The sequence below is a fragment of the Diadema antillarum genome, unplaced genomic scaffold (genome assembly GCF_040938485.1).
Source record: "Diadema antillarum isolate AM-2024a unplaced genomic scaffold, OU_Dant_1.0 seq00001840_RagTag, whole genome shotgun sequence".
Taxonomy (NCBI): Eukaryota; Metazoa; Echinodermata; class Echinoidea; order Diadematoida; family Diadematidae; genus Diadema; species Diadema antillarum.
The window spans coordinates 115,441-136,433 of NW_027272512.1; the positions used below are offsets into that span (position 1 = coordinate 115,441).

The following is a 20,993-nucleotide window of genomic DNA, read 5'->3' on the forward strand; positions in this document are numbered from 1 at the left end:
TAAATGTCTACGGAAGGAGCAGATATTTTCACAGAATGCACATGTGGAGCAGTTATGTGCCTGTTCACTGAAACAGCTTTTCACAAAATATCTTTAAAGACTGTACCCCTTTTTGTATTAAAGCATTGCACTATTCATATCCGGTAATGATGCTTCATGCCATAGCTCAGGTGATAACTGATTCATACAATCTTTTCACAACACAGTTAACTATGCACCCCCATCAGCTGAGAGGCTTCTTTTTTATGAAAACACTTCAGCATTCTTGCCATTTTGTTAGATCTACAGCAAACCTTCCTTGTAAAGAAAAGTGTCTGATGCAGCGAGATTTCTAACAGTGGATGCGCTCACAGAATCCAAAGCCTATATCCACTCGTCTTTCAATAGTCTAATTATCAAATTTGAATCGGTGGCAGTTTTCAAACGAAATACTGCCCCTGATTCACAGTCGAACAGAAGAAAACAACAACCGAAGCAAGATGAATAGATATAGGTGGTGGATACTTCCACTGTTGGTAGTCTCGCCATATCAGACGTATCCCTTAGCAAAGACAATAGCTGCATCCTCTGCCTAGATTATAGGCTACCCTTCGGAGCGGAAAAAGCACTAAGTATATAACGTAGAAAAGAAAGAAAGTCTACTGGTCTATAGATTACCATTATTACTTATGAAAGAATTTGCATCATGATTACCACATTGGGGGAAGGTGGTTTAAACCATGGTTAACGCAAATTTCTTCTGCGTAAATACAATTGACAGACTGCGTACGTCAATAGACGTCCAGTAGCAAACATGCATTGATATGTGCATGTCAAAGGTACGGCCATTTCATGCTTATTTTAGATCATGGTCTAAATTTGTACCATAGTCTAAGTTTAAACAACCTTCATGAATTCAGGCCTTTGAGTCTCAGGAAAGGGAGAGATGCATGGCAATGTGTATGTGAAAAGTGTGGTTCACTATGAACAAACTTCTATAGAATAATGAGCCACTTTTCAGTAAACCAACCACTTAACTAGTACCCTGTTCGTATTATCAAAATTTTGAAAGATCTCCAGTTGTGGCATTTGAAGGACCAATGCACCAACAACTGCACATTCAGAGTGATTCGCATCTCCAGTATTTTGAAGTTTCCCAACACCATCCACATTGCACAAAATGGTGGTGTTGAGTATGCCACACATTGTGGTACATTATTCAAAGTACCACGGTCACATCTGCTCTGAGTATCACCAAAGTAAGTGCTTCTAAAGATGACATAATTCATACTTGGGCATGCACATTTGTTTTTGCAGTGATATGTCTATAAATTCTCTCTTACAGCCTTCAACATTTTGAAATGATATGTGCAAGCACTGAAGTACATCAAGTAAAAGTGTTGGTCATAATTCCTTGCACAACTTTACAGCACAGCGCTTAAGTAGTAGGATCAAAAAGATTACCAAAAGGTAGTTACTTCCACAAATTAACTGCCTTAATATAGACCTCATATTTCATGATTCTAACTACACAATTCTTATTTAGGCAAAAGAAAAGAAGTTTTCTAGAGAAGCTAATATCACCATTACCACTAGTACTACATTTAAGAGGAATATCCTACACAACAAGGCAACCTTCGAGCATTGTGATGTTCTCCATATCAAATGTGATTGACCAATATGATTAATATAATAATCATGACTGGTTTTTTCTTGTTGTTTGTTTTAACTTGTGATTACAGCTTAGGCACACTGGAAATTGCTGCTGCTTTGACTATTTTTTGTTTGCTTTAAATTACAGCATTGAGAATATCTGAGACATTAAAACATTAATCATGCTTGCATAACAAAAATCTTGTCCCAGTTTACAAAGCATACTGTCCTCATGGTACCACAGCTCAAAGCCTCTACAGACAGTGATGTAATCACACACACTCACACACTTACTTCCAGCACTTGGATGATAACATAACAGATAACTACCACTACTATATAGACCATAAGGTGTAAAATATAAAAAGGGAAAAAAAAATACTGGGAATAACCGAGACTTGGGTACTGTTATCTCTTCTTTGTGGTCTTCATGGCTGCCTTGAGCAACTTATCAAATTCGCTCTCCTCTGCCGCTGGTTCCACCCTTTTCGCATTTCCATGGTAACCAAACTTAAGCTCTTCCGAGGCCTTCGTCAGGGAATCTGATTGTGGAGGGGGAAAGAGAGACAAGGAATCATGAAAGAGTACTTGCAGAATAAACCTGTTACTATAAATAAATGATGCGACAAAGAATATGAAAATCAAGAATGCATCACGCCGTACAAATCTTAAATTCCATAAATTTGGAGTATAATTTATCTGACATCATATTATCGTTACTCCTATCATTATAATCATCGCTACTGACCTCATGACAGCATGCTACATTTCTGTAATCATTATCAGCATACTATATAAGCTGTTATTTCTGCGTACAGAGTGACAGATGTTTTCGTGAATTGATACCGAGGCTACAGCTACTGTAAATGCACGATTACCCAATTAGTCACGTGTTGATAAATTTGCAGTCCAATAGCAATTCGCGAAATTCACAAAAATGACAGCTTATGCAGTAGTTACTACACCCAGGTATCATTTCACTTCAGTTTGAGGATCTTTCTCAGAAGTACAGGAAGAATGGTAGCCCCGGAGAACAAAAACATGCAGTTCATGGGCAACAGCTGGTCAACCGATGATACATATAAAAACTTTCAAATTTCCCCATTTGAATAGTGTGCAAACTATTCGCGTATGTAAAGGTCCTAAATATCCAGAATGGGCAGGTGCATTAGGGCGTAAAGAGGGTGCTTTTTTTAATTCATTTTAAACACTCTGAAAAAACAGGCATATGCCTGGTGCAAAATGTATCCTCTGTAGCCTGGAGTAACACTACATTATTGCCGATACTGAAGTGGTTTATGGAAACACACACGCAGACAATGTCCTGCAAACATCTGGAACTCTCCACTCACCAAGGTCCTCATACTTTGTCTTGCAGAACTTTCTCCTTCCTCCAAAGCACAGGTCGTACTGCGGTCCATGAGGATCATTCCCCGCTAAAAAATGGGAGAAAATTGGGAGGGAAAATTGCTCAATCTCAATTTCCATGTAAAATTGCAAATAACCATTCAATTCAGGACTTGCACACTGAAGAAGTCCAGTAAATCCAAAGGTTAACAGTCTATGGAAATTTGACATTGTTGGAAAGGAAACTTATAAAGGGATCAACATACATTATAGAGCCAATAATTAATCACTAAAGACATTCTCAGACCACAGACAAAAAAAAAATACAATTTTTATCATCAAAAATCCCCATTTTGCACTGTCACGCTCGAATTCAAGCTCGCTAACACCCTTCTAGTAGAACAAGAAGTTGTTCAATTAACTGGGTAAACTTTTTAAAATACTACATGCCGCTTAAAGCATTACAGAGCCTTTATCAAAGTTTGGAGCTTACCTGCAATTGCTGCTACAGCATCACACTTGTACCGGAAGGTCACAAAACCGTAGCTGTCCCTGTAGGCGAGAGAATATACAGATGATAATGTAGTTAGAGGTCCAGAGGTACAATGTGACAGCAGTGAAAATCCCTAACACTCTTTACTTTACATAAAAAGGCATGGTGTGGCTAAAACCAACGGTCAGCAAGAATGTGTGACCACTATGACCGTCATGTAAAACAGTCAAACAAATTTTGCTCAGTTTTCTACACATAACATTACATCCTCCACTTGTCCCCTCAATACCATATGAATTCACATACAGTGTCAACACATATGGTGTATGCTCGAAATAAAAGAAGGTATGGAGGAAAGGTTACGGGATAACGAATGCTCTCTTCCGTCATAAATTTCCAAATAACCGAGCATTAAAGTGGGGTTGAATTGGCAGAGTTATTTTCACACTTGAGCAAGTTCTGTCGCTGTTGGAGAATCTTGGAAATCTGAACACCCCTGTAGGGTGCAAGCAGTTGACCTTTACTGTGGATGAAAACCGGCACATACAAGTAGACTGTACAGGACGAATATTTTGTGAGGTTTTCGTTTTTGCAATTTTTGTTTTGTCCGGTGCTATTTGCAAATTTGATCCCGACACCAATGTATGTGCATGCATAATTTTTCTGTTCAGTACTGTACTCCACAACCGCAAATCTAACCACTTGCAAAATCACCTGGAAGTCCAAATTTGCGAAAAAGTTGACAAGCCAAATATATGGTGTATACAGTAATTGCATTAACTACAGTACAATACTATTTGTGTCTTGGTTCTGCGTCTTTGTTCAGCCATAATGACATGCAGGACTAGCCTCTAAATCAGCTGGGCTAGTGAACGCATGGCTTCTGATACTCAGTGGGAATCCCTCTCATGTTGTTGGCAAAAAACAATAATAATCATACATACACTATGCTGGAAGGACAAATCCCAAGGACTGTAAGACAGAGGATAAACTTACTGGTCCTCTCTGAAGTGTAGGGTGACCTTGTCCACAGTACCGAACTTGGAAAACTGCTCGTAGAGGTCAATCTTCTTTGTTTCAGCATCAATATTGCCAACATATACCACTCGCCTTTCAGCCTGCATGGAGAACATCAATCAAATATCTCAAATCGTCTGCTAATAGCTTCTGATGAGAGCATATGTTTTGAAGAGAATTGAACTGAACATATAGACATCATGAAAATATAATGAAAGAAAAGGGGGCCAAAAAACAAAATCAGCATCTACATCCCTGAATCTGTTATTTTGGCAAATACTGTGAACTTCCATCTTTAATTGCCCTGTAACAAAGACAAAACAAAATAAAATAAAAAAGTCTCGAGCAGTTAGGATTGATGGACATTCATAATGGACATAGTAACAATCATAGTAAAGAAAGAAAAAGAATATAAAAGTTCACTTATAAACTTTGCATAATTGCACATTATGTAAAATACCTTCCGTGCACAAAGACCTTACAATGCAGCATGAACAGACAAAAACAATGTTGTTATTTGCATTCATTTTGAAAAATGCTATCTAACACTGTAGTGTAAACACATTGTGCTCCAGTGTAGCTTAATCTTGTCAATGGAAACACTGAGAAGGGATATTATTTTAAAAGAATGACATTTTCCTTGAGAGAAAAAAAAAGAGAAATAGAATTCTTTGAGGCAACTCAACTCTCAGGTCTGTACAGTATGTCCCCCCAAAAAATTACAACCAGATTTTTGCATTGAAAACTTCCAATATGATTAGACTGTCTGAATGCTACTTCAGGGTCTTAAAATATAACGTCTTAGCTATATTTTGCAGAAAACTCCATTCAGTTTGGTCAAGTGGTCACAGAGAAATGTGGATCTTTGTAAAGCATGTCATGAGTCTGATTCTTCCAAATTTAGTGCATGGGTGCTCTTGGAATTGCATAATGTGTGAACACAAATGAACAGAACTTGGAGGGAAGGGATTCCTGACATGCTCTACAAAACTCCTCATTTCTCTTTTACCAATGAAGCGAATCGGATGGGGTTTTCTATAATTCAATTCAATTCAATTCATTTTTATTCGTCCAATAAAAAGCATTACAGGAAACTCATCGCGGGATTTTCACATATTAATGACAAAGCATAACAAATACAATATATTAAAAAAAAGAACACGGAATAGCACTTGACAAATAAATAAATTCCGTGTTGTGGGTGATAAGCTATAGTTTCATACCCTAAAACTGTATTTGGATTGATTCACTATATTTATAGTTACCATTGTGGAGGGTACCATTGTAATTTTTGGGGGGACATATGGTATTTCAAAGTGATGCACATGAGAAGTTTATTTGAATGACTGGTAGCCGGTCAATGGCTCAAAGAACCACTCATTTTGGTGAGAGAAAATTTGTAACGAATGTATCCGTCACATTTTGAGGCTTGTTGGATGTAAAGCTTGAATCATTAAGCTGAACATCTGTGCTACTTGAAATCTCCATGATAAAGCATCGTCATGTACAAAACCACAATTACTATTCCAAGTTTCAACACAACAATCATTATCACCACGACTTTACTCACAAATTCCTGCAGCTGTTCTTCAGTGTATTTGACTTCATCCGGGTTAAACGAGGGACCAAATGCACGGCAGTTACGCGACCTTTAGTGTGGAAGGCAAAAAGATGGGTGTTCAGACTCGTGTCTTTCTTTCTGCTCATTCTCTGTATACTCGAAACATCGAAAACAACATGTCATATGCGATCTTTAAGACATCAAGAATTGCCATTTTCATCCTTCTGGGCAGAGTAAAAAAAAAATGCAGAATGTAACAAATATTTCATGGGTCATAGAAGAGGGATATGGGTTCTTTTACCATGTGAGCCCATAAAAATTATTTGATCAAGTAAGAGCAGCATTGCTTCTTCATTCAAGTTCAGATATCAGGAATCTATGTAGTACACACAGAATGTAAAATAACAAAAACAATAACAAAAAACAACACAAACTTCAGGGTATCACATCAAAATGCTGGACCTTACAATCCGCTTTGAACACACATCTGTCAATGAGCCATTATCAAGTTACTTGACAAGATCACCTTGTTCAACAAGTTCGTCCTTCACACTTTTTGTTGATCAAATACACTCATGTGGACCTTGATCTTACGGACTGACCTTTATCCTGCTGTGCATTCTCAAATGTTTTCTGTCTACAATCCAGACTTTAACATTTCAGGTTATACACTTAACAACAGACCACACCATTCTGCAAAGTGCAAGATCAAAATCTTACAAACACAGTGCCAAGGCTCATAAGCATACAATTTGTACTTGTTGTAAAACATGATATATTCGCGGCATGAATTTTTTGCGAATTGCAGCCGACAGCCTTTTTTGCGGCATGAAATTTTCGCGAACTGCCACTGGCATTCAATGCATATAGTGTAGACAAGAACTTCTGAGTGCATTTAAATTTCGCGAATCTTGGCGCTTGCTAAATCTGCGAAATTAAAATGCATGCGAACATTACTTGTTGTACAGTATTATATCCTGTATGTTCATAGATACTCAGGTACATAGATGTATGATAATACTGATATCTAAACCGATGGTTACCTTGATTCACTTCTGCCACTCTTCCGTCTTGAACGTGACTTGGACCTCCCTGATCTTGCTCTTGACAATGATCTTCCACGAGACACTGATGATCGAGTTCTAGAGGGTGACCTAGACTGTGACCGAGAATATGAACGTGTATGTCTTGAATATTTTCTTGACTTCGACAAGGATCTTGACCGTGACCGCGAGAAGCTTCTTGATCTTGATCGGGAGTACCGGGGCGACCGCGAATATGATCTTGATCGCGATCTGGATCGTGATCTGGAGTAAGAGCGCGACCTGGACCTAGAGTACGAGCGCGAACGTGACCTTGAACGCGAGAATGATCGTGAGCGAGAGCGCCATCGAGAATCCTGGGAACTATACGACGAGCAGGAAAGGGATCGGGAGTTGGAACGAGATCGTGACCGTGATCGGGAGGCTGCAGAGCACACACTGCTTCTGGTTCTTCTCCTCCTCCTCCGGCCCCAGCTCTGGGACCCAGAGTTCAGAGGGGAACTGTGACCATCACTTTTCCTGTATGAGTCATCAGAACATGAGCTGTAATCCGACTGGGAAGAGAGCGAGTTTCTGCGAGGCTTCGATCTTCGCAGTGAAGACCGGCGTCGACGCCTGAAATGAGACTGCGAGCTCCGCTCACCATCCTGACCGGCATGCATGTTTTCCTTCACCTCAGTGTTATTATTCATGACAAAGATGCTCTGATCAAAGGCTTGATGCACTGGTTTATCAGGGTTGTCCTGATCAATCTCCTTGTACATGCCGACCAGCAGCTTCTTAGAAAAGTATGCGGGTATCTTATCAAACAAAGGTACGGGGTTTGGACAAAGCGTCTTTGCAGCGGGAGCCTGCTCGTTTGCTTCCTCTTGATGGGAATTCGGCGACCCACTGGAAGGTGACATGCTCGCAGGGGAGCTGCTGACCGACGGACTCAAACTGGGGCTTTCGTATCCTTGCAGTTTCTTTTTCACTCTGTATTTGTTTTTGTAGTAGGCTCTCCGCTCCTCCTTGGACATGTGACTACCGACGTCGGACGCACTGCTCTTCTCCGAGGCAGCAGGGCTCAAACAGTAGTCATGCTCCATGCTCAGGTACTTTGGTGCCGGAATGAGAGCCTTGAGGTTGAAAGGGATGGGCGATGATGTGTTGCTTCTGGCTAAGTGAATGGCCTTCTGGATTTCTGCTTGAGGGGAGGGCTTCACAGGCCCCTTGGCTTGTGGAACATGGCTCACATTAGGTGTGTCTGACAATTTCCTGCCTTCCACTGCTGTCTTAGCCTTTGTCCTTTTAAGCGGCAGTGCCTGTGTTTCCAGTAAAATAGCAGCTTTCCTCTTGACTGGTGCAATTTTTTTGATGACATCCTCTGGGTTTCGAAATGGCTTTGGATCTTTGCTTCTGTAAAGTTGATGAAAATAAGGGCCATTTAAATAAAAACAAAAATAAATCATACTTCACATGAATACCACCAACATTACAAATTTCACAATTTCAATGTCAAGCCAATCAAATAAATAATCTTTGTAATCGCTAATTTTTGCACATAGCATGATGGAATACTTGGGATAAAGAAATTACTAGGATGTGGTGATTTCCATGAAGGCATTTTATCTAAACAGCTGGACTCTACCTGCCAAATAAAAGTGTCACCCAAGCTTATTGGCATATCCCAAATGCAAGTAAAATGAACAAAGCTTGATATTGTACACTGAAATCCTCATAAAAATCAGAACTTACATTTCACCTACAGATGTAAAGGACTGCCTGAAAACATGATGAATTGCCTCAAGAGGCTATCAGTGCACCTCTTGTTTGCTGGATACTCAAATGAAGCAATTAGAATTGAAACTCACACTTTGGGTTCTTTTCCTTGCGGGAGATCTGTGCACACAGCTGGCGGGGCTTCGGCAACCTTCTTTGGTGACTCGCTCTCTTCAAACTGCTCGAGCAGACTGTTGAGGTCGCTTGCTTCGATTCCTTCATGTTACAGAGACAGAGAAAGAAAAGAGACAATGAGCAGGGGTCGCAGAATGTCACAAAGAAATTTCTACCTCAGGTGCTCATACTACGCTCGACACCATCGTCCACATAATCTAGTCCTAAATACTAGTAACTTGTCACTTTATCATGAGGGTTTATTGGAGCTGGGTTTTCTACGAGAAGCATGATCTTGCTCACCCCAAATCTCAGTTTCTTGACATGAGTAGTCTTGAGGAATGTGCCTCTACCACGATTTTTAAGAAATGTTGTGGAAAAGTAGCTCGGGTGGGCAGGGACGCTACTCCCTGAGACTCTCTCATGGAGCCCTGTAAGAGAGTCTCAGGTTTTTGTTAAGGAGGTCAGGAATAAACAATAATGGTATCCTGCATTTCATTCAGTGGCTCTTTAGGTCACGAATCTTCCTGAAACATAATGTACGGAAATGCTCCTCTTTCTTATGTTTCAATTTGTATCGTAGTGCCAAATCAAAGATCATTATATTATATCAACCAGGAGGGATCATTACCTAGTCATCACTACAGCAGAAAGTTTTTAGAGTTGGCACCCTTCCAATTAAAGTGATTTTAAACCAGAACAGTATCCTGAAAGTGTGGTTCGAAAAGGTCACAGGTGATGTCCTTTGGACATCTTCCTCTCCATACAGGACTTACCAATATCCAGGATGTCTTCTTTGCAAAACTGCCTCGTGGAGCCATGCTGCTCCTCGACGTCCAGAAGATGGATGTCGCTGGTTTCCTGCCCGAGGTCCTCCCCAACATGCTCGATGGTCACATTGAACTCTTCAGTCGCGTTCGCCTCGCTGCAAGATCACAAAATGCCATAGTGCCAATCCATGTGTCAGATGTGAGATTTGACTATAGGAGGTCACGCTTTTCTAATCATTCCAGCTGCATTCAACATTTTGATACGCTACTCTGTTGCTTGCATTTAATATTTGACGCCATGTACAGAACACAAACAGATTTTTCTTCATAACTTAAATTTTCAGCAACATAGAATTGCTGCTGCTGTGCTCCTCCCAAAAAGCCACACTCGGGTTCTGTTTCACTCCTTTTCTTTCTCTTCTTTTACTTTCTCACTCACCTACGAATCCTTCCTTCCTTCCTTCCTTCCTACTTGCTTTGATGTGTTTGCTTCTTCTTTTTCTTCCTCGTCCATCACTTTCATTTTTTTTCTTCTTCCTCACCTAATTTTTATTCTTTTCCTCTTCCTCCTTTTTCTTGTTCTTTCCCTTATTTCTTTACCCTTTCCTTCTTTTCTCTTCCTCTACTCTTCCTTTACTCCTCATTCACATTCATCTCCCTCCTTCTCTTCTTCCTTCCCTTTTCATTCATCTTCTGCTCTACACTCTTCTTCCTCTTTCCCCTCCTCCTCCACTGCCTTCCTTCCTTCCATCCTTCCACCTTCAAGGAAAGGTCCTTACCTCATGTAGCACTCGCTATCCTCACTGTCACACTCTTCCTCCAGGATCCCGTCATATTCCAGCAGCCTGCCGTGGCCGATCTGGTCACAGTCGGACGCATCAGAGAACGCCTCCGGGATGGCCACCAGCTCAAACTTGCTGAGGTCATAGCCCTCGTTGCGCATGAGGCGCAGCAGTCCCTGCTTGTCATTCATGAGGCTTGGCCTTTGGAGCGACCTCGCTCGTCTGTCTATGCATACATGAAAGCAATCAGGAATACACAAGCCACATGGTAAACCTCCGCATAATATAATTCACACACATGTACACAAACATTCTTCCGCACAACATAATCTTCCTTATTACTTTAACGTCACAAAGGAAGAATCGTTCAAGGTACCAGAACCTAGAAAAAAAAAAAGTATGTTGAAGATCATTATTCATCATTCTTACAGGTATACACAATGTAGTATCATTACACACCACTATAAAGTCAAACAGCAGGGGCAAATACTCAGAAGCTCTTGCTGGTGCAAAGGAAATTATCACAAATCTGTGCTTGACTCTATCATGGGGTGTCCCTCTAGAACAAGCAAGATTATGTCAAAAACATTTCTTCCATGAGTAAAATAAATTTATGACAGAGAAGAGCAGAGGAGAGAAGAAGAAAAGTATGAGAAGAGCAAGTTCACCGTACTGAGAAAGCAGGGGCGGTGTGTTAGAAAATATGGGCATGTGTATCATGTATGGAATTTCACAGTGAGTCATATTATGACTACTACAAACAATATAGCCTGGAAGACATCATTCTGAAGTCATTCTTTTTGTACAGCAGTGAGCAATATTTGCCCTGTCTGAAACCATTGCCACACTACTGCTGGTCACCCTGGTTGCATGCCGAGTACAGCAGAAGGGGTGGTTATTACTCACCTAAGGGAGCTACAAACACACCTGCCCAGGGTAGCTGAATCTCACTGTGGGGCAAGTAGACACGTACCAATAGGCACTTGCTTGTTTAAAGGGATGGTGTAGTCTTGGTGGAGATGGGGATTCAGGTTTTAACTTTTTGCAAGATAATTATTCATACCACTTTCACAAAATTTCAAAGAGCATATATAATTCTAAGAGGAATTAAAACTTATCTTATGAAAATCAGAGTCGAAATGGCCGAGATATCCCAAATAAAAGTACTACAAGGTGGTGGTAACAAAAGGAGGAACCCATCTTTTATCAAGATTACGGACACCTCATCTACACAAAACACAGAAGAAAACCCGATCTTTCATTTGGTTCATTACTGTTATACAGCTGATTGTTCACACCACACAATCTCAACCTGTCATAGAAATCACCCTTAGCATATCCCCACGAGGGCTCCACTAACCCCGAGGTTTGGTACATGAATTTAAGATCATTTCACAAGTTATTCATGTAGGAAATTCAATTTGTTTGTGTGCAATGGCTTATGGCAAATCATATAATGTATATGTACATGTTTGTATAGTACACCAACCGTGGCAATGGTATGTGTACATTATAAAATCTATGATACATGTAACCTCATTGTTGAGCTAGCAGGACGCTGACTCCATGGGAAATTATCATTACAAGCAATAAGATTCCTGTTCCTTTACCTGAGCTCGCTTTTATCTTTTTATACTGGTACCTTGTGTGGTACTATAAATCTAGGGCAACATTTTTGGTATTACTATTTGGTGCTGGCCCATGCTGCACTTCCCCAAGGCCATGCTTTTATCATCATCAAAGCCATTTACTAAAACAAGTCATGAACTTCTCATGAACTTGTGATCTCAAGCAATACTGGTACCAGGTTCAATTAGATAGGGACATACATATACACTTATGTAAATACATTTAGTTTCTCTTCAGGGTTTCAATGACTGAGTTTCGATCTCGTCTCAAGTTTATTGCTCTTTGCAAGGACACTTGGAATATACTGTAGTTAACAATCTACATTTCACTGCCATGTACAAAATACACCTAAGTTTTTGCCTACAAATGAACACTTGTACGTAGACTTGTGCCTCAAGCTGTACACTTACACAATGTATGCATGTGTCAGAATATGGGTCTTTTGTGTTCATGATTCGTTGGAAGAAAAAACACAGATTGACAGGCGATGAGGGATGTCAATAGAAGTAACGGCCTGCTTAGCAAGCTGTCCTTAACACCTGCAGCAGTAATCATCATCATCACTATCATTAATCAAGTCCTTTGGCGAAGGCTACTTGGTCCTTTGCCTTCAGAACTGTCCGGTTGGCCCCTACCATGGAGGTACCTCCATACCCCTACATGGGGGTGTTGGACAGTATCATAGAAGAACTGGTATCCTCATCATCACTTGAGATAAACACCTCAGCGAACAAATCACAAAGTACCACCACTTCAGTGGCTGCAAGACAAACAGCAACTATACACAATACAGTGCAAAGAGAAAGGGGCAAAACTTCCTTCACAATACATCAAATGGCAGCCAAACATCCAATTACAGTATACAAAAATAAACACAACACACTGTAAACACGATCAGCTTTACTTCGAATGTACAGGGAAAAGATGAGAGAATGGTACCACAAGAGATGTGAGAAAGGCAGAAGTCTGCAGCTGAAACTCAATAACTCATGTGAAAATAAATACATTGGAAACATGTTCTTCACATGCACATCATCACACAAATCATGCATCACATGATCAGAAACTCATCTCAGAATTTAATACATGTAGAGTAGAACCACCAGTTTTCGAACACTTAACCCATTGAGGACGAGTCCCGAGCATACTCGTGAAAGCATCTACGGGAAATGTGTGTTGTAGCAAAATCAAACCGTCATTTGTTCAACTCAAATAATATAAAAAATTAGGCCTAGATGTACAACAATGTATGTTGAATACATCAAACTACTTTTATTTCAGTGTTGATTTTCTTAAATACATCATGACATTTTACTAAATCAAAAAATATAATCACCTTAATAATCCACCAGAATCCGGACGCGTACTATGCGCATTCAATGTAAATGCGCATACAAGGCCACCGAAAAATGCGCCGTGCCATACCTTGTTGGCGCAAGGTTGCATCGCGGATGTTGCGACGCCTGGTGGTGTCCGAATTCTGGCTAGTCGGCTCTTGCATTCAACCCCTGTACAATAGTCATTGCATCAGCACGTACAGAGATCTTGTTTTTCTTAAATCTTGAGGATACCATGACACTCTTAGCTTGCGATAAGCGAAAAATCTTGCAACAGAACGGCGCATTTCTCGATTTTTAGCACTTTTTCAGCGACCACGATTCTTACACGGGCCTTAATTTGCACGCACTTTGGAACGGTTGCGCCGATTCTGCGTCTTTTGACAGCAAAATTTGGGATTCTGGATGGATTTTTGGATGTGAAATGATGTGATATATATGCGTGCGTTGTGACAATAGAATTTGCTGGCTGGTGGTAAGTGTCCGGATTCTGGAGGCCTGCTGAAAACTGGGGGTCTTAGTGTGTTTATATGTCAGCAAAATGATGCACCCGATAATCAAGTAAAAACTCACAAAACTCTCAAAAGTACAATGTACAGCTGTCTTAGAGTACAGTATACAATGTGTACAAGTTTGGGGAAAACAACAGGATGAGAGGATCACGAATAGGCCTAAATAACATCAGTTAGCACTACTTACATGTAGACCGTCTAGAAGCAAATAAAAAAAGGTAGAAATTGGACAAGCAGAAATCTTAAAGGTCCAGTTTACCTTTGGGAGCAGTGATTTGAAAAATGTTCAAGATATCGCCTTTCATGCATATGTGTAGGTCTGTTGTACCACAAAACACCCTCCCATATAAAATGTTTGCAATAATGCCTCAAATATAACCTTGGAGATATCAGTATTTTTCTCAATAAACCGTAACTGTAGATGATCTAATTTAGTCTGGAAACATTTTTATCAATATTTCCTAATGTTCACATTTTGTATATTTAACAATACTCAACATCGAGGAAAGAGTTCCTTCCCACACCCTCCCCCTCTACCTCATTAGACTTTGTACATACACACAGATGATGCACACGCGGAATAAGAGCTAAATGCCGTGATTTTGCTATTTAGTATTAACACTTTCCTGAAAAAATCTAAATTATTTCCATAAATATATATATTTTTTTAGGGGGGGGGGGCTGGGGGAGCTAGAAAAAAATGCAAGTATTGCACCAAAAGTTTGCACCAGATCGCTGAATTTCAGGTCTGAAAATGTAAAATCACCTTCGTGTAGGAGGAGAAATATTCCTTTTGTATATACACCCTCGTGAGCCTGCCTTTTCTGTTTGATTGCTTAACAGACAACATTCATGAAATCAATTGTAACAATAAATTTATACAAGAAGTTTATTCATATGCTACCACTTTATAGGCAAATTATTCAATAATAATCCACACCAAAATATCCTGCTATACCTTAAACTAGGGTGTCTGTAGCATTTTTGCAACTTTTGAAATTCTATAAAAGGTGGATTATAAACTATTTCATATGAAAGAAAAATATGTCATTAGCATATATTTCAAATTTCATGGCAAAATAATTATTCTATCTCGAGAAATTCAACTTTCAAATCACTGCAATATTACAACTTTTTTTAGACGAGCACGCACGAAAATGTGTCCAAATCATGTTTGCAAACAAGGCCGATAAGTAGCATTCGCGTGCAGATCGCCAGCAACCGGTTAATGAGCGTACAGCGGATTGCTAAAACGCGTAACCAGCGCAGAAGCCACTCCCCCTCGTGTCGTCATAATACATGTTGTGCGTACGTATACAGCGCTCAGCATTATGAATGAATACGTAGCGCATGCATTCCGGCCCAGCTAACATCGGCGGACGAGCTAGCGAGCATGCATAATTGAGTGTATTACTAGTATTGTACTACCTACACACTGTACACACACGCTATATGTGCTACACTACGTACGTGTGTACACATGTACGTACACAGCTAGCTGGCTAGGTATACTGAATGCGACGACTACATAACACCTCGATGCTGTCGAGATCTATGGCAGTTCATGTGAAAATGTTATATGGCTATTTAGCCATGAATTGGTGCCACTTTACCACCATTCGTGGCTGAAGAGTATAGCTTCCAAAATCGTTGTTTGCCCTTTTTTGTCGATTGGAAGTTCAGTCGTAAAAATCGGTATTTGTACCTACCTTCCACCGCGGTACCGCTTCACAATTGACTTGCCTGATATGGTGCGTCGTGTAGCCTAGGCCTATCTGTTGTGCTGCATAAGATCGTGAGAAAGACTGTAACTCGTGCATCGTAAGTGCACTTTTCTATTGAAGTATTAAAAAAAAAATATATGACTCTACATGGTCATTCGTTTGGATTGCTAACTCATACAATGTAGGCCTGTTATGATCATTATCAATCCAGTAATAGTACATGTACTTTGACTACGTTGAAACTGATGCGCCAGGTGGTTTACGAGCGTGTTACATACATGCACATTGTGAATGCTGGGCAATCGTAACCCCATAGAACTCAGTGCTGTAGAACTATCGCAAGCGAAGCGACGTGACAGCTAGCTAGCTAGCTCAGTCTGTTTTCAGCGTGGCACGGGTGTGCGCACGTACTCGTAAGTAGACACACACACACAGCGATCTAGCGAACGACATTGTATGTAGCTACGTAGCTACTAGGCAGTACCTTGCGACGGTAGACACACTGCTGACCTACACGTGTAGGTCCGTGAGATACACACACACATACAGAGCGCGAGCTAGGTGCATGCGCGCCATGTGGCGGCGAATGCGTGTAGATTTACATATGTATGAGCGTATTTGCTCGGACGTTACTATGGTTGTTGCATACGAAGCCACGCCTAACACGTTCGCTGAGATCAAAAAGTTATTGCAAGGGGTATCTTCTAGGCAATATCCCCCGTCCAAGACGTGGAGCTAGCGAAAAACCGACCTCACCATCGGATTCAGCACATCCTAAACTACTCGCATGCCACACGCTGGTACAAGTAGCGAAGCAGACGCCGAGATATCGAGATAGGTGTGATTCTAACGACATTTACACCAATTTATCGTCGGAGTCATGTACCAGCGCTTTGACAGATTATGGAGCAAAACTTCCTCTTTCATATGATACCAAATTTGTTAGGATTTGATAGCGGCATGGACCGGGGATTTTGCAATAAATGCGATTTCTTAGCACAAAACGCGGGGTCAAAACAGCGTAGGCGCGCGACTCCATTGTGTTCTATGGGGCTTGCGTGTTGTAAGATAGGGGCGCGTTTTGTTCGAAGGTTGGCAGTGCGCGATCAGACACCCTACTTAAACAAGTGGGGCCGTTTCAAGTCAATAAAAGACGGAAAACATGCATCAAATTGCACCATTTACAACATAAAAATGCAAAAAGTTCTCACCTTGGGAGGGGGAACACCCCCCTCCCACACCCCCCTCCCACACCCTCCCCGTTCCCTAAGTTCGCTTGGACTCGGTCGCTTCGCTCCCTGGCATAGTAACCACCGCCCTCCCAATATCACAAGGTCATTATCCAGGCTACGCCGGTACGTGTAAGCGGGGGGTTCAAGACTTGATAGGCAAATTGTTCAATAATAATCCACATCAAAATATCCTGCTACCTTAAACAAGTGGGGCCGTTTCAAGTCGATAAAAGACGGAAAACATGCAACAAATTGCACCATTTACAACATAAAAATGCAAAAAGTTCTCACCGTGGGAGGGGGAACACCCCCTCCGACACCCTCCCCCCCCTTCCCTCCGCTCGCTCGGGCTCGGTCGCTCGACTCCCTCGCATAGTAGGCCTAACTGCCGCCCTCCCAAGATCAGAAGATCATTATCCAGGCTATGCTGGTGCGTCTAAGCGGGGTGGGGGGGCATGATACCCCCGGCTGCGCAGCCCCCCCAAACTGAAAAACGTTCCGCAGCCCCTGTAGTAGATCTGGATTTCTAGTAAACTTTAGTCTAGCTGTTCATGAAAATGTAAGCTGTAGTGTTACTGTTAGTGTTACAAATTTTATTTTACCCTTACAGCGACTGGGCCGTGTAACAGTTATAGTTAGGACGGTAACTTTACCCTTTAATTTTTGCTACTAACGTTACATTCTTCTTCTTCTTCTGATTAAGTCTGCCTCCTTCAATAGACTGAAGATTCTTGCAGACTGGTGCTATTTACATTATATTATCTTTAATACAAATTTACATTAATTACAATTTATTTACAGATTTACAGATTTATTTACATTGTATATAGATACACCACTGGGTATAGACCTAGTCGGGTTTTATCAGGTCCAACTGATAAAACCTTAAAGTAGGCCCGCATAAAGAATCGCCCTCTCTCGGACAACTCGGGGCAGGCACCAGACTCGGAGCGAGTCGATCTGGAAACGGCTGTGAATGTGACGTCACCGTATCGAGCCTGCACGCGCACGCTGCAGCTAGCTAGCTTCATGCATGTGATATGCATTGCTAGACTGTAGATCTATGTTTTTCTGCTCGCGATCGCCTCATCGTCAGGAAACTCGGAAGTTTAGTAAAATCAAATCTGTCACTGTAAAGTTCTGATTTAAAACTACAGGATTATCAAAGTAATATAACATTTCCGTGGAAATTCAAGCTTTTTGATATCAGTAAGTCATTATTTTACCTCTGTACAATCGTCTGCGATATTTCGTTTGTGGGAACATTGTACCTATTCACCTGGATGATGTTTTCTGTTTATATGAAATGCAATAAATAAAGATCACAAGAAAATGAATCTTTGATATTTCTTTTGTGTGATTTTATTTCATTTCTGTGTAAGCCTTTGCTTACACACGGCCATCTCTATTCCGCTATTCAAATATTGTTATCGGCCCTTTTGCGCCAACAGAAAATATGTACTGACTTTAGCAAAACGAACTAGAAAGGTTCTACACATGTCAATTTACTGATGAAATCTCACACGAAGTACTGCAAAAACTGTTATTTAGTAAAATTGCAATATGGAGCTGAAATAAACATGTTAAACAATATTTATTAATTTTTAAAAGGAATCTCTTCAAAAGCTTTTTATTTAGATCAAATTTGTGGGGAATATTCCAGATATGCAAAATGAAATTGGCATCATTGTCCGAACGTGCTGCCCATAGAAAACTGTGTGTAAAAAAAGTAACGTTGCACTAACTATGCATTGATGATGAGCGATAGTTAATGGTTCGACATCACAGTTCAAACTATCTAACGAAGATGAGGACTGAGTGATTTTTAAAATCTAAATCCAAAAAATAGTCAACGGCAATCACGGTTTACGCCTAGTTAGAAGAAAACGGCACTCAGTACATATATAGACTCTAGACTAGAACTAGGACTAGGACTAGTGAGCAGTCAAGGACCGAGAAGATTCGCTCCGTCGACAGCTGTACGTGCACAGCGCTAATAATAGGCACAGCGTAAACGTTTCGTATGCAATACATACCCCGAATGGCCCTAGCCCTGCTGCCAGAACTTGAAGAAAGTCCAGACAAAAGTCCAGACTCCAAGGTCTAGCGTTGCCGCTAGAGGCCCTTGTGCTGCAGACCCTGTTGTTTCTGTGCTGAATTTTGCAGGTAAGGTATCTGCTTTATGGATTTTCAATGTTTTTGTGGTCGAGATAAATCTCATGGTGGTCGTATTAACACCAAGGTCGTTTTAACATTCAAACAAATAGTTACAGGGAAAAAATCAGTATCATTAATATGTCTAAATGCATTTTGGTGTGAATTTCTTACATATTTCCTTGTACATTTTGACCTTTTGTTTACTATATTATTATTATTTTTTTTTTTTTGGGGGGGGGGGGGGGGTGGGGTATTATGGGTTTAAATTTCTTACAATACTGTACTATTTCTTTTGGCTATGCAATTAAGGCCTGTATGCGTACGTTAAAAAATCAAGGGGTATTAATTGGTAAATCCAAACCAAAAAATGCATTTTGAGGCCAGATATCTTGATTCAACAACAAAACTACCTTTGCTAATTTCCCCATTTTGGCATAGTCTAAAAAGTTAGGCCCTAGCTCAGACAAAGTCATGCTAATTGAATTGCCAACAGCTAGGCCCTTGCTCTCATTCCAAACTCAAAATCTCACAATCGAACTTCTTGAATCTAGATCTAGTTCTATTGAACTGAAACTGAAAGGTCTCTATACTCTGATACTTTCCCAAATTCATGTTGATGGCCTGTGGCTGGGCTAATACATACTCACATTTCACATTATTCAATTTGATATGAAATCTGCTACAAATGGTGCTAAAACTTGCCAATTTTGAACATTAGCTGGGTCAAGTCTACTGCGGAGATCGATTTCACCCGCGCCTTCGTCGCCATCTCTCTCCCGCTCCACTACCCGGCCAGCCACGGCGGGATTGCGAGGAAGAGGCTCGTTTTGATACGGTACAGGCTGGCGTTCAACTGCACCTGCACTGCCTGATGATCCTTCGACGTCACTTTCATCTTCGTCGTACTCGCCTATCTCCCCATGGTCGTTATCGTAAGAGTCCGAATCATCAAACGAATCCTCCGAATCTGGATCACATTCCAAAATGAGGTCCTCGATATCCAAGTCAGAGGTACCTTCTGCCATTTTCAACAAGAAAGTCTAGTCCGTAGTCGGCTTCGCATCCTACACGTATTAGCTTGGCTTTGTATACAGCTAGCTATACGCTAGCTAGCGCTAGCTCGCGCTCGCTCTCTCGCATAAGATCGAGGCCTCATCACGGTGACGTCATCTCCCCGCTGAGAGTACAAACGAGCTGTTCTCTGGCTTTATTAAAACTAGTTATTCGTTTTATTAAGAAGGGCCTATCATTGGTAAGCGTTTCTAGGTGAATTCGAAACATGGTTAGGTGGAATCTATGGTACTTCCTCGTTATAATGAGGTATATATGACCCTGGTTTATGCATAATTTAGATTTCTATGCGTGCCTACTTTAATATAGGCTCTAGCTAGTATGAATTGTTATTCACATTGACATTCAATATTGATGTGAATGTTCGAGCATCAGAGCAGAGCCAGATAGATGACCTTCCTCAACCTGGCCCTCACTACACGTGCTGCATGCCGTAGTATGCATGCATTAACACGCAGGCATGCATGCATGTACTTTGGCACTGTACTCTAAACCTACATGCCATGCGCCAGCAGCTCAGCTCAGAGGCGCCCCACCAACTACTTTTAGGCACGATAAAAATCATAAGCATTGTTGTATTTCGACATTAAAACACAATTACAGTCGGCAAATTTTTAATAATAAATATCATCATACCTAAGCCTTCTTATTCTTGCGAATGTCAGAAGTCTCACATGCAGTGAATAGGTTTCACCTTCGAAACAAGGCAGAGAATTTCGCTGTCTTCGGACACAGATGTTGACACCACGTGGCTCAATGTTTTGTCGTGAAGTCTAGCTCTACGATACACAGCTACTATAGCGCCAGTGCA

General features: G+C 40.9%; 1 protein-coding gene across 1 annotated transcript; it reads right to left on the minus strand.

The window, feature by feature from the left end:
- Positions 1-1,727: 1,727 nt before the first annotated feature.
- LOC139712667 (uncharacterized) lies at positions 1,728-20,925 on the minus strand. Its single transcript, XM_071624471.1, has 10 exons — positions 20,819-20,925; positions 10,518-10,746; positions 9,745-9,893; positions 8,947-9,070; positions 7,094-8,491; positions 6,060-6,138; positions 4,469-4,590; positions 3,473-3,531; positions 2,985-3,068; positions 1,728-2,174 (listed from the first exon to the last, which is right to left on the minus strand). The coding sequence occupies exons 2-10, from the start codon at positions 10,709-10,711 to the stop codon at positions 2,041-2,043; spliced, it is 2,343 nt and encodes a 780-aa protein (XP_071480572.1). The 5' UTR covers positions 10,712-10,746; positions 20,819-20,925; the 3' UTR covers positions 1,728-2,040.
- Between the last annotated feature and the right edge of the window lie 68 nt (positions 20,926-20,993).